General features: G+C 52.5%; 1 protein-coding gene across 1 annotated transcript; it reads right to left on the minus strand.

The window, feature by feature from the left end:
- Positions 1-263: 263 nt before the first annotated feature.
- On the minus strand, positions 264-8,741 carry KRT84 (keratin 84; the record flags this gene model as incomplete). The annotated part of the gene is given in 12 exon segments (XM_082850441.1): positions 264-358; positions 673-895; positions 897-1,093; positions 2,631-2,662; positions 3,127-3,347; positions 3,851-3,976; positions 4,105-4,269; positions 5,194-5,289; positions 5,763-5,823; positions 6,432-6,640; positions 7,880-8,432; positions 8,713-8,741. Coding segments are annotated over 12 exon segments (2,007 nt in total).
- Positions 8,742-15,254: the final 6,513 nt, after the last annotated feature.

A 15,254-nucleotide genomic window follows, 5' to 3' on the forward strand; every position in this document is an offset into this window, starting at 1 on the left:
TGGGCCTCCCTCACACCACCAGCAGGGGCGCTGGGCCTCCCTCACACCACCAGCAGGGGCGCTGGGCCTCCCTCACACCACCAGCAGGGGCGCTGGGCCTCCCTCACACCACCAGCAGGGGCGCTGGGCCTCCCTCACACCACCAGCAGGGGCGTGGAGCGTTGCAGGGTCCATCTCTCTACCAGCACTCACCCACCTCGTGGACTCGCATGCCAGGGTTACACTAACACCCCAGGAAGAGAAGCAGCTAGGACCTATGCCGCTCAGAGAAGAACCATCTCTGGGGACTCAGGGATCGCTTGGCCCACCAAAAACGCTGGATCCTTCTGGGTCAGGAAGAGAAGGAAAGGACCTTCTCCTGCCAGGGAAAGGAAGGGGAGGGAAGCAGAGGACGGTGGCTGAGGACACCTGCTGTGTGGACAGCCAGCTCTCCATTCTCTAAGTTAATCCAAAGCTAGGACCAACATGCTGATTTTTGTAATTGTATTGAATCTGCATTTCTTGAGGTCTTTGGGCTGGGTGGTGAGGAGTGACCCAAAGGAAGGAAATTGGGAGTCAGGGAGAGGCCAGTCTGCTGGGGCTGTGGATGGAGCGTTTAGGTGGTGAAAAAAAATCCCCCCAGAGGACACAGGCCAGGCAGAGCAGCCCTCGGCTTCTTGGCAGGATGGGTACCTAGAGCGCCCTCGGCCCAGAGTCCGGGCACTTTGAGGACAGAAGCAGAAGCCGTGGAGATGGTTCTTCCTGGTTGGTGGCTGGCCGGCGCTCGGCTCGAGGTGGTGGTGGACACGAAGTGGACGCTGGAACCACGGCTGCTGAAGCCGCCCTCGGTGGGCAGCGGGCAGGGGACGCTGGGGGCGCAGGTCTCGCCCACAAGCACGGAGCTCCCCTCCCTGGAAGCCCGCGCTCAGCGGGTCCCCACCGCCCACGACCTGGGCCCCGCCCACGACCTGGGCCCCGCCCACGTTCGAGCTGCAGAAGCCGCTGGACCGGTTGCTGCTGCGGCCCGAGATGGTGACCCCGCCGCCGGAGAGGCTGCAGGTGGTGACCAGAGGCTCGGGCCCGCACACCGGGCCGCCCCGGGAACTGCTCACCGCTGTGGGAGGATGAAACCCTCAGTGAGGCTGCCTCATCCTCCCCCTCCCACTGGGGGTGGGGGGAGGGACGGGCGGTGGCATCAGGGGAAGTGGCCTGGGTCCGAGTAGTTCCTACTGTCTACATAGTCAGTACCCACTTTTCCCTTCCCTTGTCTGGGTGTCTCAAAGGCTGTGACTCCACTGAAGTCAAACATTCGGACTAAAATGGAAGAATTCAGCCAGTTCCCCAGGTGTTGGCCTATAGCCATAAGTCCACCACCATTTATATACGGCCAAAGTCAGGTTGGGTTGAGTGAGGCGGGTAGCGATCTGGATTACCCAGCAGCTGCGTCAGTAGCTTCCATGAAGCCACAGGGCTTCTCTCTTCCAATGATATCATGCTCCTTGGCGGTCCCCACATTGCCCATCAAAAAGGTAGTCCTGGGCTCCCCTGGTGGCGCAGTGGTTGAGAGTCCGCCTGCCGATGCAGGGGACACGGGTTCGTGCCCCCGTCCGGGAAGATCCCACATGCCGTGGAGCGGCTGGGCCCGTGAGCCGTGGCCGCTGGACCTGCGCGTCCGGAGCCTGTGCTCCGCAGTGGGAGAGGCCACAGCAGTGAGAGGCCCGCGTACCATTAAAAAAAATAAATAAATAAAAAATAAAGTAGTCCTTCGTTCCTCCTGACCCACTGATGGCTCTGCTCTCTAGCCTTCTGGTCTTCACTGGGCACACCTCCATGACCCAGGACCCTAATCTGATTAAACGTTGCTTAGACCAGCCCCCAGGGTGGACGGCCTCCCTATCTTCCTTCTCCTCTCACCAGAATCCTTCCTGCCATCTGTGACCCACCCGGTTTAGCATACACAGCTGTGTATATTTGCGCTTTTGGATCCGAAATCTGGGTTTGAATTCTGGCCGTGCCACTGACTACCTTTGTGATTTCTGGCAAGTCCTGTATCTTCTCTGATCGAGTAAAAGGGGGTTGCGCATGCCTATTCCTCCCCCCGGGGTTTTGAGGATTAGCTTGACGGTGGATAGGACCCATCTCAAGAAGATTATAATTCTGGAGAGGAGGGGCTGGGTCTCACCTTCTTTGTGTCCCTACCCTGCAGAGCCTAGCACAGGTCCTGAGCGCTTTGTTTGGTGGCTGTAGCCGCAGCAGTAGCAAGGGGACTTGCGTTTAGCCTTGCCATCCCCTGCCATCAGGAGGGGAGGGAACTCCCTGGCGTAGACCTTTCCATTCCTCCTCTGGTCTTTGCCCTTGAAGGACAAGACCACCCAAAGCAAAAAGGCTGACTCTCTTCTGGAACCCTCTCCCACCTACCAGGCCCTGCAAACCTTTGTGATTGCCTAGCTCCGGGGAGGAAGGCTCTGGGGGTGTCTCAGACCTCAGCTAAAGGGATGCTCTCTGTTTAGGGGCCAGATGGTCCCTGCTCCCCTGGCTGTCATGGCCAGTCTGGCATGGGCTCCTGACCCCAATGTGGGCTTGAGTTTAAACGACATTTGAAGGGCCCCAGGAGAGAAGTGTGTGAAGAGGAAAAGACTGAAGGTTCCTACATATGTCTACTGGTCCAACACCTTCATAGATCCTGGAGAGAGAAAGAAACGAGTTCCCAAGGTGTCATTCCCTGAAAACGTAGGTGCTACCAGAGGGCTCAGTGGACCAGTGGTTCTCGCCCTCGGCTGCACAAGCATCAGGGAGCTTTGAAAAATGACACGTTCCTAATCCCTGCCCCAAAACTATTGAATCAAAATATCTGAGGGAATGTCTTCTTCTTTTCTTTCTTTCTTATTTTAAAACAAGCTAACCAATCGAGCAGAACTCCCTGTGATTCTGGTGCAGCCCGTCTACAGGCTTGCACTGAGGGACACAGATCTAGAGCCATCTTCTAAACCCCTGCCAAGGGCAACCCGCCTAAGGTTTGCAGAAAAAATAGTTACCCCTAGAGGGTGCCCATTTCAGCAATACTTCACATAGTTCCCTCCCCCGCTTAGTCTTTCTAGAAGCCGGAAGTCTGACCCCACTCCCACCTGCTGCACTGAGAGCGCTTAGTGGCTCTCCTCACCTTCCAGCAGGCGCTTATAGGTGGCGACCTCGATGTCCAGGGCCAGCTTGACATTCATCTCCTCCTGGTACTCTTTCAGCTGCCGTGCCATGTCCTGCTTGGCCTGCTGCAGGACAGCCTCCAGCTCCGCCAGCTTGCACTTGGCGTCGCTGAGGGCTGCCTCGCCCCACTGCTCTGCCTTGGCCACAGCGGCCTCCAGCTTGCAGTGCTGGGGGGAGGGCAGTTTGCAGGTGGGCTTTGGCAGGGACTAGGGGATCCTCAGGTCAGACTAGAAACTCTGCCCCCTGTGAGTGGGCACACGGCATGGTGCTAAGCCAGGGATGGAGCCCGTGGAGGATGCTTTCCCAGGGATTGTCATCCTGTAGTTTGATGTCACCAGGGAGCAGAACATTGCTTATCTTCCATTTCTATCCTCACTGATTTTGCACTTACTGATTTCTGCTGCTCTAAGACCAATGGGGTCCAGAGAGTAAAGCCATTCTTTCTGCCTCACCTGCCCCTCTAAGTCAGCCCCAGGTCTTTCCTTCTGCGTGGGAGACTCTTTCCCTGGTTCCACATTTTCCTCCCCCAGGAAGTCTTCCTGGACTAATTCTTTTATTCCTCTGTTTCTGGGTCCTGGTGGCCTCCCCCACATCTTCAGACTTGGGCTCCCCAAAGCTTGGGGCCCTGCCTGTCCTCCCTGTGGGGCTTTCTCTCCTTTCTTTCGCCCACCTGAGCCTTGGCGTGCTCGATCTCTGCCTTCAGCCTCTGGATCAGGCGGGTCAGCTCATTGATCTCATCCCGAGTGTTACGCAGGTTGTCACAGTGTTGGCCAGCTGTCACCCGCATCTCCTCATACTGGCGGGTGGGGGAGAAAGGGGTATTCCGAGGGCTTGAAGATTGGGTCAAGATCACAGCCCACTTTGTCATCCATGAGTCTGACCCCAGGGCTGCCTACACCCTTTCCCCAGTGCCCTCCTGCCCACCTTGGTCTGGTACCAGGCCTCTGCATCAGCCCGACCGCGCCTGGCAGTCTCTTCATACTGGGCCTTGATATCGGCGATGATCCCATCAAAGTTCAGGTCCCGGCTGTTGTCTATCTTCACGATGACTGAGGTCTCAGAGATGTGTGACTGCAGCAACTGGATTTCCTGTGTTGTAGGATCAGCGAGACAGATGGGTTCAGAGTCCCGTCAGTGCCCGGGGCTCTGCCACAGGGTCCCCAGGATGCGGAGTCGGGGGAGAGAGCATTGCTTGTTTGTTCAGAGCACAGCAATGGGGCAGATCATCCAAACCAAAAGCAAAGAAAAAGAGGTGGCCCAGAACCGTTTCAGTTTGACTTTAAACCCTTGTTATACACTAGGAGACATTCCTTTAACATCTTAACTTCTTAGGTGACTATTAAAACCATGGGAGCCTAAGGACTTGGCGGAGAGGAGCGAGACATGCTAAAGCTTAAACTTTCTTTGGTTTGTCCACACAGTGGCTGTGCCAGTCTGGATCACTGAGAGCTGACCATATTTTAGAACATGGTGGTCTAGGAATTCCTATATCCCAAGTCCTTAATAGAACCAGGGGTGGGGCTGGGGGAGGGCTGGGAACTGGCCTGCAAGGTGAGGGCCCCAGAGAGAGCTTTCTTCAGCCTTTCCACTCAGAGCCAGCCATTTAGCTCTGATTGGGATCGTTCCAGACCAAACAGAAGCAAAAGATCGCTAGTTCATTTGACTAATTAGGTAACACAATTTTTCTTACATCTCCTAGAAAATCAGTTTTCCAGGGTCTTCTCATCAGTAGATAGGAAGTGACATTCCTAGACCCCAGTCTTTAGATTGGTCAACAGAAGTTGGCTCATGGATCCAAGGAGCTGATTCACAGACCTGAGTCAGGCTGCCGAGAAGCCTGCTCCCCTTACCTTCTCCGCTTGTACATACATCAACATATAGAGGATATAGATTTGATGGGAGGAAAGAGGTATGATACCAAAGGTTAGAAAATACACTAGTCCAGTGAATCCCCCAGGGAGTCCAGACCACACATTGAGCTCCTTGGATAGCTCAGAGGGGATGACCCCTTACCGCCATGTGTAGGGTTTTCAGGAAGTTGATATCCTGAGTTAAGGTATCCACGTTGGCCTCTAGATCAGACTTATTTGAGAAAGCTGTATCCACATCCTATATCAAAGAGAGAAGGATAAAATGCTCATTACTTGCGCACTGTTTAACCTCCCCACCTTGGCAGGCTCTGGAGGTGGGTGGGAAGACCTGGCCAGTTCCCACAGGGCCAGGCCAAGTGGGACAGATGGGAAAGTCATTGGGTGGAAATACAGCTTAGTGACTCTTGTTCTTCTCCCTTATATAGCATGAAACCCCCAGGGATGCTGGACATTTTCTGATGCTTATTTAGAGGCAAGAAGAGTCTGGATAATCCAAGACTCTTCAAATGTCGTCCCTTCAGACCTCTGCTCTCATGAAGACCCAATCCTAAGTCACTGGAGGCCAAATCAGAACTTCGAAGGGAAGCGGTTGTGGCCTTAGGGGGTCCACTGTGTGCGAGTGTTCACAGGGCTGTCCGGGCAGTGTCCTGGAGTTGCGAGAACATTTGTCTGTCTGGAGGAGAAGTTTCCTGGGCCTGTTGCTCTCCTTACCCTCTTCAGAGCCACAGACTCATTCTCAGCGTTGGCCAGGAGTTCCACCTCCCCTTCATATGTGGATGATAAGGATGAAGAGGGTGAGTTCTCACTCTGAACTGAGAGCCGATTACTCCCAGCTCCCCAGTTACCACCTCTTGTGACCTCTCTGCTCCGTCCAGGAGCCTGGCTCCCCGTTGCCATCTGCATGTTTTCATCCACTCTGTCCCATCTTTAAGACCTTTCATGAGTCCACAGCCCTTGGTTTCTCCAAATCCCTTTTACTTTCTCAAATTGGATGTGGGGTCTGAAAATCTGGACGTTTGCTGTGCTCCTCTGCTGGAAAAGCCTTAGGGTCATTGCACTTAGAGGAAGTAGGACCTTATTTGTGGCTGGACTTAGGCACTGTTCTCAAAATCAGAGAGTTTCTTTTCCTGGGGTCAACTCACCCATGCTCACAGGCAGGATTAGGGACAACCGTGCCCAATTCCAAGTCTCCTTTCTCCTCAGGACCCATGGAGGGCCTCCTCCTCCCATACATATCACATCCCCACCCCTGTCTTCAGGCTGGGAATTGAAACCAGCATTCAACCCTGATCCTTCCGGCAGATCTCATCCAAGCTTGGCCGCTGCTCTGGGGACCAGCCCGTGCCCATCCTAGGTCAGTGCAGTCCAGCAGCCACTCACTTCTTCTTGAAACCCTCAGGGACATCCTGCACATTGTTCCTCTCAGCCTCCAGCCGGGCCCGTTCGCTGTTCACTACGTCCAGCTCTCTCTGCAGGTTGGTGATGTAGTTCTCGAAGAGGGGCTCCAGGTTGCTCCTGGCATATTTCTGCTCTTGGAGGAAGTTCCACTTGGTCTCTAGGAGCTTATTCTGCTGTTCCAGGAACCGCACCTAAATCCACAGGGGCAAAGCCATGGCTATTGAAGTGCTTGATATAGTCACCTGTATGTCAACGTTGCTCAGATGGCCAGAGGTGACTTAAACCTGTGCTGACATCGTTCCCCCCTCTGTTGAATTTAGCTCCTCCTCTAACTCAGTAGAATCTGCAGAGCAGGTCTGCGACCCCTCCTCATGCTCAACCAGGCTTATCTACAAACAGAAGCTTTGGAACCAAAGCTCTTCAACCATTTCCCTTTCAACCCTCTGAGAAAGGTGAGGGCTGGTTCACTGGGAAGTTGGAGATCGATTCTACCTGAGCTGGGGTTTGCCTATATCTGAAAACTGATTTTAGCCATCCCTAGCAGGGAATGAGGAGCAGAGTAAAGTACATTGGGCTGGGATGTAGTATTAGGAGGTGGGAATTCTCAGGTCATAATTCATACCCATCACCTCAGAAATTCCATCAGCTGAGACTTATAGAGCTGGAGGGGAACATAGAGGCCATTTGCTCCAACCCCTCATTTTGGAGTGAAATGAAGCTCACAGAGGTGAGTTTCCAATCTCAGACACAATAGAGCATCCCCACTTCATGGAGACACGGTCTGGGGTTTGGGGCTGTGTCAGTTCCACCTCTCTGTTCCTCTCATCAGCCTGAAGACCAGTGACCACCAGTGGTCATTCCCTACTGTTTCCCGCAATCTAGGTGACTCAGCTGAATCTGGATAACCCAGGTGGGGGAGGGGTGTGAATTCTTTGCTTTGTACAAAAATTACTCAACTCCATTCTCCATTTCTTTAAGCCTGAATAGGTGTGGCCACTCAGCCTCAGAAACCATGGAAACTTGAAAGAGAGCATGAGGATCTCGAAGGATAAAACCTCTTAAACCTGTACCAGCCAACAGCTGGTGGAGGTGCTAGTGTTTCTAGCCTGTTTGGGAGACATTTCTAAGCGACTAGGTGGTAGGTCTTAGTTTGTTCAGATGCCTTCAGATTTGGCTGGATGTTCCTCCTTCCCCCAGAAGACACCACCACTGTCTTAATCTATCCCTCTATGCAGTGCTCCCTCGGGCTCGTCCTGGCTCCGCAGCAGAGTGACCCAGAAATCATACTGCCATGCCTTTGGCTGGTGCCTGAAGGATCTGGGCTCAAGGTCGACGCCCTAGGTCTGGACCCGTTCTTCTTAAGGGAAAGAACATCTCAGTGCATTTAGCTCGCATCGTCCCAGACCCAGAGGTTGAGCTGTCCTAAGTACCTTGTCGATGAAGGAGGCAAATTTGTTGTTGAGGGTCTCAATTTGCTCCTTCTCATCCCTCTTCACCCTCTGGGCATTAGGGTCAATCTCCAGGCTGAGGTGGGTCAGCAGGCTCTGGTTAACAGTCACTGCTGTGATGGACGGGGCTGCTGGCCCTCCAGCTCCTCCAACTTGGTAGCCAAAACCAGGGCCGCCGAAGCCATAGCCGAGGCCACTGCCAGCTCCAAACCCCAGACCAGCACCACTCCCATCACCAAAGCCAAAGGCCATCCCACTGCCAGAACCAAGGCCAACTCCGTAGCGGATGGGCCGAGGGCACACAGCTACTATCCGGGGTGAGCACGATCCAAACCTGATGACACTCCGACTGCCGAAGCTGCTAAGACCCTGGAAGCGGGGTCCACTCCTGCAGGAGACAGAGCTGGCCCGGAAGTAGTTCAGGTTCTGGGGGGGCATTGCTGAGCAAGAGCTGAAGCTGCCCACACGGCGACCAGAGCTGACTGTGTCGGAGCGGCAAGATGTGACGGTGTCCTGGGTGAGAGGGAAGCAGCGACTGCAGAGCAGGGGCAGCTGGAGCTGGGAGGCCCTCTGAGGCCGGTGGAGCCCTCTAAGCACTTTTATTTGTGTGGGGATCTGAGGATTGGCCCCCTAAAAATGGAAAAAGCCCTTTGGAAGCATTTATGAGCTTGGGTAGTTAGCAGAAAATCTTCCAGCCTGTAACCTCCTTCACAATGAGCTAATCTCAGACACACCTATTTTCCTCAGAATCAGGGCCATAACATCAAACCTATAAACATTAAAAACATATAAACACGTAAACGTTATGGTCCTACTTTTTCCACAAGTCCACCACTGTTGCCATTATGGGGACCTTAATTTGCTTTGGTCATAAATCCAATAGACTTTCCACAGTAAGTGTGGCTAACCACCAGAAAGTCAGGATGGTAACTGCTCCAGCAAGAGGCTGCAAGGGATGCAGCTATACAGATAACCCCCTCAATAGATGGGGGTGTGCAGAAGACAGGCAGGCTTTTCATAGCTCTAAGTAAGAAATGATATGGTGAGAATACAGTTGGTTGCATTCCTGGAGATGGATTAAACAGTCCAAAAACATTTTGCAGTGTTTTATCTAACCTTTATGATCTGATTTGACTGTTTACATAAAAATTGAATCGTCACTAAAGCTCATTTGGGGTAGTGTAGATACATGTCTGATCTGAGACACTCAAAGGAGATCCATTCATTCATACGTTCATTTATTCATTTGACAATTACCAGTTACTCTCTCTCAGGTAATGTGCTTGGTGCCGAGGGTACAGAGATAAAAAGATGGTCTCTATCCTCCTGGTGTTGGGGGGAGATTAATCTTGAGGACTTCTACCAACCAATACTTTTGTGGCATAGTTTGAGGCCAAAATGTTGTATGATTTGGCCGTGTATCTGTGTGGAAAGTTAACCACATGATTTTGAGCCCCCAGAATACACATTAGGGCTGATCTATAGTCCTGCCTATGCGGGTTCCTTGCATTATTGATGAACCTCTGGTTAGGAGGGAGAGAAACCAAGCAATAAGCATCTGGGTAGGAAATGAAAAGTTCTAAGTCACTGGCTATCATTATCATCGTTAATCAATATCGCAAGTATTTCAGGACCCAGAGACAGATGTTTGCCTTTTCTATTCTAGAGAGTGACATGATTTGTCCTACTCGTCTGTGCCTGGGGGAACTTGTGCTCACTTGGGATTCTACTTGGAAGGGGATATGTGCTTTTCTCTGGAGCTAACCATCTCAGGTCTTCACTATTTTCTTCCTTCCCAATCTCTATATCTTTGATTTCTTTTTCTTGTCTTACTGCATTAGCTAGGACTTCCAGTTTGATGTTGAAAAGCAGTGGTGAGAGGGGGCATCTTTGCCTTATTCCTGATTTTTGGTGGGAAATCTTCAAGTTTCTTACCATTAAGTACAATGTTAGCTGTAGTTTTTTTGTAGATATATATATTTTTTGTCAAGTTGAGGAAGTTTTCCTCTGTTCCTAGTTTACTACTGTTTTATACAGACCCAGCTATCAGGTGTATGTCTAAAGGGAGAAGCAGAAAAATAATAATAACACAATACTTCTTGTGAAGGTTGCAAGTGACCTCCAGGTTGCTAAAATCACTGGTCCATTCCCAGCTCTCATTTAACTTAGCAGGATTTGACATAGTTGATCATTCCCTTTTCCTTAAAACAATTTCTTCTTTTGGTTTCCAGACACCACATTCTCCTGATTTTCTGTACATATTACTGACTGCTTCTTTTCAGTTTTCTCAACCAGTTTATCCTCATATCCCCGACCTCCACACACCACAGCATCATTGGGCTCAGCCCTTGTTCCTGTTCATGTCTTTATCTATACTTGTTCCCTTCATGACAGCATACAGCCTCATGACTTAAATACCATCTTTCCACTGATGACTGCCAAGGTGTATCTCTATCCCAGGCATCTCTTCTGTGCCCCACATGTATGGATACACACACACACACACACACACACACACACACATATATTTATGGTGCGCGGGCCTCTCACTGTTGTGGCCTCTCCCTTTGCGGAGCACAGACTCTGGATGCGCAGGCTCAGCGGCCATGGCTCACGGGCCCAGCCGCTCCACGGCATGTGGGATCCTCCCGGACCGGGGCACGAACCCGCGTCCCCTGCATCGGCAGGGGGACTCTCAACCACTGCGCCACCAGGGAAGCCCCCACATCTCTACTTGGATATCGATTAGTATCTCAGCCTTCATCTATCCAAAGCTGTTCTCCCGATTGATTGTTCCTATGAAATATGTTCCACTTGCCAGGCTCACTATCCCTGTAGTGGCTCAGGCCAAATATCTGGGAGTCATCCTTTATTCCTCAGCTTTTTCCATATCGCACATTCAATCCATTGGCAAGTCCTACCTGCAAAATATACCTGGACTCCTACTACTTCTCATCACCCCACTGCTACCATATTGGTCCAAGCCCATCACTCCTCACAGGGTCTATTGAAGTCTCCTTCCAGCTAGTCACCCTGCTTCCTCCTTTGCCCCCTCTGACTTTCCTTAACACCATAGTCAGAAGGGTCCTTTAAAAACATGTCAGATCATGCCATTTCTAAGCTCATATGCCTCTGGTGGTTTCCCATCCCACTCAGAGTAAATGCCATACGGGACTCTACGTAGTCTGCTCTCCTCTTTCACTGACCTCACTTCCCTCTATCCGTCCTACTGCTCACCCTGCTCCAGCCACCCTGGCCTCCTGTGTGACCATCAGACAGGCAGGAAAACTCCTACTCAGAGGCCTTCCCATTTGCTGTTGTTGTTGTTTTTCTGCTGGGAACTCTTTTCCTGCAAATGGCTACATGGCCGGGTCCCTCAACTCTTCCAGTTCTTTGCTCATGGGTCGCCCCCTCCTTAAAGCCCCCTCCCCTGTGTACTCTCTATTCCCCCTCCCCACTTCCTCTTCTCCTTAGCAGTGCTTACAGTCTGAGGTCCTTTCCTGCATGGATTTACCTGTTTATCACCTGTCTTCCTAGGCTGGAATATAAGCTCCAGGAGGCAGGCACTGTTGTGTGTTTTTTTCCTCCTCTGTGTCTCCTGCTTAGGATAGCGGGGACATGTGGGAGGCATGCTATATAGTTTTGTTGAATGAATGAAGACACCGCAAAGATTAAAAGCAGGAGGAAAAAGGGAGAAAGGACAGGGGGTGAAAGAAGAGGAATTTGGGCATTTGGCTTTGTAAGTATTTCAGGAAGAGGAGACTCTAGTCTCCAAAATGGACAGGAATGACCCTGAGGAGGATGGGGCAGAAATCCAAGAGCTCAGTTTGCCCTCCAGCTCCAGCCTCTTGGGGTGTAAGCCTGGCTGCTTGGAGGAAAGGGCATCCCCCTCCACTGAGGCCAGGCAAGGGGATCCAGGTGACTGGGAAGGGGATGGGGGACCCCTGTGGAGGAGAAAAGGGGAGGGGAGCAGGAGGGATGGCATAGAGGACACCAGTGAGTGTGCCAGGCCGGGAACAGAAGACTTGACACAGCCCTTGGAGTCAAATGGAACTGGATTCAATCCCAATTTTGCCATCAGTCAGCAGTGTGACCTTGGGCAGTGGCATGGGAAGGGCACGGTAGTGGCACACCCTGGATGCAGGCGGTCAGAGGTGCGTGTCTGTAGAGAACTTAAAAACAACAATACACCCAACTAAAAGTCTGCTTGCCTTTTATTATCACTGTGCAGCATTCGCCCTCCATGGTATACAAATGACCTGGGGAAATTGTTTAACCTCTCTAAGCCTCAGGTTCTTCATCTGTAAAATGGAATTATACCTACTGCACAGTATGTGCGGGTTACATGTGAAAATGTTTGGGGTGTATGCTGTGTGGAGCCTGGTGCGGTTATTGTCATCCATTTCTTTCCCCCCCTCCGTCCCCCTCTTTTTCTCTCTGCCCCCTTCCCCTCTCTTTTGCACAATCCTCCTTTCACTGGTAAACCGTCATTTCTGTTCCCGTCCAGCACCCCACCTGCTTCCCACTCCAGTGGCTGTGGCATCATTACCCCACCAGCCATTCCCGGGGCTGTCGTGTGGTTCAGCAGCTTCCTTCAACCTTAACAGCCCAGGCGGGGTGGCAGTAATTGAGACCAGTCACGCATAACCCCTTTTCTGAGATGGGCTGTTGCCATCAGCAGTTTATACTTCTGAGGCATTATTTCATCAGACAATGCAAAACACAGTCCTCAGCAGGTGGGGAGAGGGGAGTTGTCCTGGAAACTCCGGGCTGGGGCTTTTGCTGCTCTGACAGTTTCTGCTTCCTGTTGAGAGTTGGTCTGGATGTAATCCTGAGATCTGCTGGCTGAGCTAGTGTAGACAGATTGCTGGCTCATCTCGATGCTAACTGCCTGGGGCGGAGGGGGAACTGCTGATGAGGGCTTGGCAGGGAGGAGGGGATGGGAGGGGAAGGGGCCATCCTGATTGGCTGAGCAGAGCCTGTGAACCCTGGGTGCACAGTGGCTGCACTGTGTGTGTGTGCGCGATTGTGTGTGTGTGCGCGCATGCCTGTGGGAGGGGAGGAGGGTGACAGGGAAATCCAGATGGTGAGAAGGCTTTGCTAAAGCCACCTTCTTCAGATGTTTCCGTTTTGCCTAGGGACAAGTTTGCACAGGAGAGAGGCACTCACTGGGAGGTATTCACGCTGAGACCTGCCCTGGTGGGAAGGGAAGCTCAGGGGTCCCCCAGCAGAAGGAGGGGGGCGATGAGGAGAGAGCCCTCTGCCCTGTCAGACTAGTGATGCTAGAATAGAATCCTAACACCTCCGAGGAGAGTCAAAGCACCCCTCTTGCTTGAGCCCGTCCCCACCCTTTCAGGCAGAATGACTTTTTTCAGGTTCAGCCCAAATTCTTCACTTGCCCACACAGTTATCACCTGTCAGGGTGAAATGTGACAGGTGACCTGCTCGCAGGCGTGCAGGTCGGTTTGCTTCAACAAACCTTTATTGGGTGTGATGTGAGCCGACATCAAGATTAGGTGCTGGGATGCTTGCTGGGTGCAGCCCTCTTCCTTTTGCCAGACTCAGTGATCCTAAGTTCCCCTTCTCTGCCCCCAGTTCCATTTCTGCAGCCATTTCCCCCAATCCAAGCCCCAAGGGGAGAGAGGCGGTAGTGGGTCCACCTGGGGCCGCTGATGGGACTCGGATGAGCAAGGGATCCTGGGGGACCCAGGGGAAGGGCAGAGGGCATCTGAGGGAGGGCACAGTGGGGCAAGGAAGGCTCTCCTAGAGAGAAGAGGGACAAGAAATGGGAGACATTCGGGGGAGACAGACACAAAAACAAGGGGCTTCATTCAGGGTCCTCCCACCTGCCCCAGGCCTCTTTGGGCTGTTCCCCACCTGTCCTCATGGGGGCGCTCTGGGAAGGGCTGGGATTTGGATTCCAGAGGCCGGGTGGAATGCAGGGAGGCTCTGGCTTCCAGCAGTCAGCTCTCCCTTCCTTCCGAGGGCAGGGTGGGGCCTGATCCTCCCTATAGGTGCAGGGTGGGTCCTGGGAGAAACTCAGATGTTTGCCCAGGTACTGGAGGTGAACCGCCCAGGGAACCATCGGGAGGCACTTTTGTCCTGCCTGCCTAGAGTCACCTCCTCCCTGGAGAGAGGGGGAGAATGGGGGCGTGGCTGCACAGCACTGAGGGGGATGCGCCGGGGCCTGTAGCTCATGTCCAGGACTAGCTGGGGTGCCCTCACTACTGGGATGAGTCTGCCTAGTGGACGGTTCCAGACAAGTCTCCCTTCCCCTGGGGCCTGGGCCACTCTAGGATGGGAATTCCCAAAGGGATGGTCGCCAGGCTCAAGCCCACCTCATTGTGAGGATGGGGGAATCTTCTCTCCTCCTCCTCCTTTACTCCACTGGGGTGCCTCCTGGGCCTTGGGTAGTCATCTTTGGGACAGAGGTGGGTGGCCTGTTGTCATCTCTGTTTCTGCTGACTGCAGGCCGAGCATTCCTGTAGTTTTCAGAGCTTTGAGTGCTTAATCAGCAAGGAGCTCAGCTGGCTCTAGGGCCAGATCCAGAGTGACAGGGCTTCAAGTGGGAATGGAGGCCATGAGGCCCCCGTTGTCCCATCCCCTCCTTCCCTGGGTGTGGATGTGCATCCCTAAAGCCACCAGCCCTCACCCGTCTGACGCCGCACACTCTGGTTCACGGCTGCTGATCCCTCAGCCTGGAGCCCCTGCTGGGCTTCCTTGCTTCCCCTCAGTCCTGCTGGCCTTTGGGATCCAGCTTGCCTGCCCCCTCCTCTGGGGATCTTTCCGAGGCCCGTGACCAGGGTAGGACCCTCAGTTACGTCCTCCTTCACAACAAGCCGACATCTGTAATTTCCTGTTCCAGGTCTGTACCCTCAGGGAGGCTGTAAGCCCCAGGGGCATGGATTGGGGCCAGGGCCCCATTTTTTAAAAACAGCTTTATTAAGATATAATTCACATATCATATAATTCGCTCATTGAAAATTACAATTCAGTGGTTTTAGTATATTCCCAGATAAGCGCAACCGTCACCCCAGTCCCTTTTAGAATGTTCTCATCGCCTCAAAAGAAACCTTTGGCTGTCCCCGCCACCCCATCTCCTCTTCCCTCCGGCCCACCAGGCAGCCACAGATCTGCTTTCTGTCCCTGTAGATTGCCTTAATCTGGAATTTCATATGAATGGAATCAGAATATGTGGTCTCTGTGTCTGGCTTCTTTTATCTCCCTCATGTTTTCAAGGTTCATCCGTGTTGGAGCACGTATTAGTACTTCACTCCTTTTTATGGTCAAATAATATTTCATTGTATGGAGAGACCAAATTTTGATTATCCATTCATCCACTGATGGACATTTTGGT

Source organism: Leucopleurus acutus, assembly GCF_964270905.1.
Source record: "Leucopleurus acutus genome assembly, chromosome: 11".
Taxonomy (NCBI): Eukaryota; Metazoa; Chordata; class Mammalia; order Artiodactyla; family Delphinidae; genus Leucopleurus; species Leucopleurus acutus.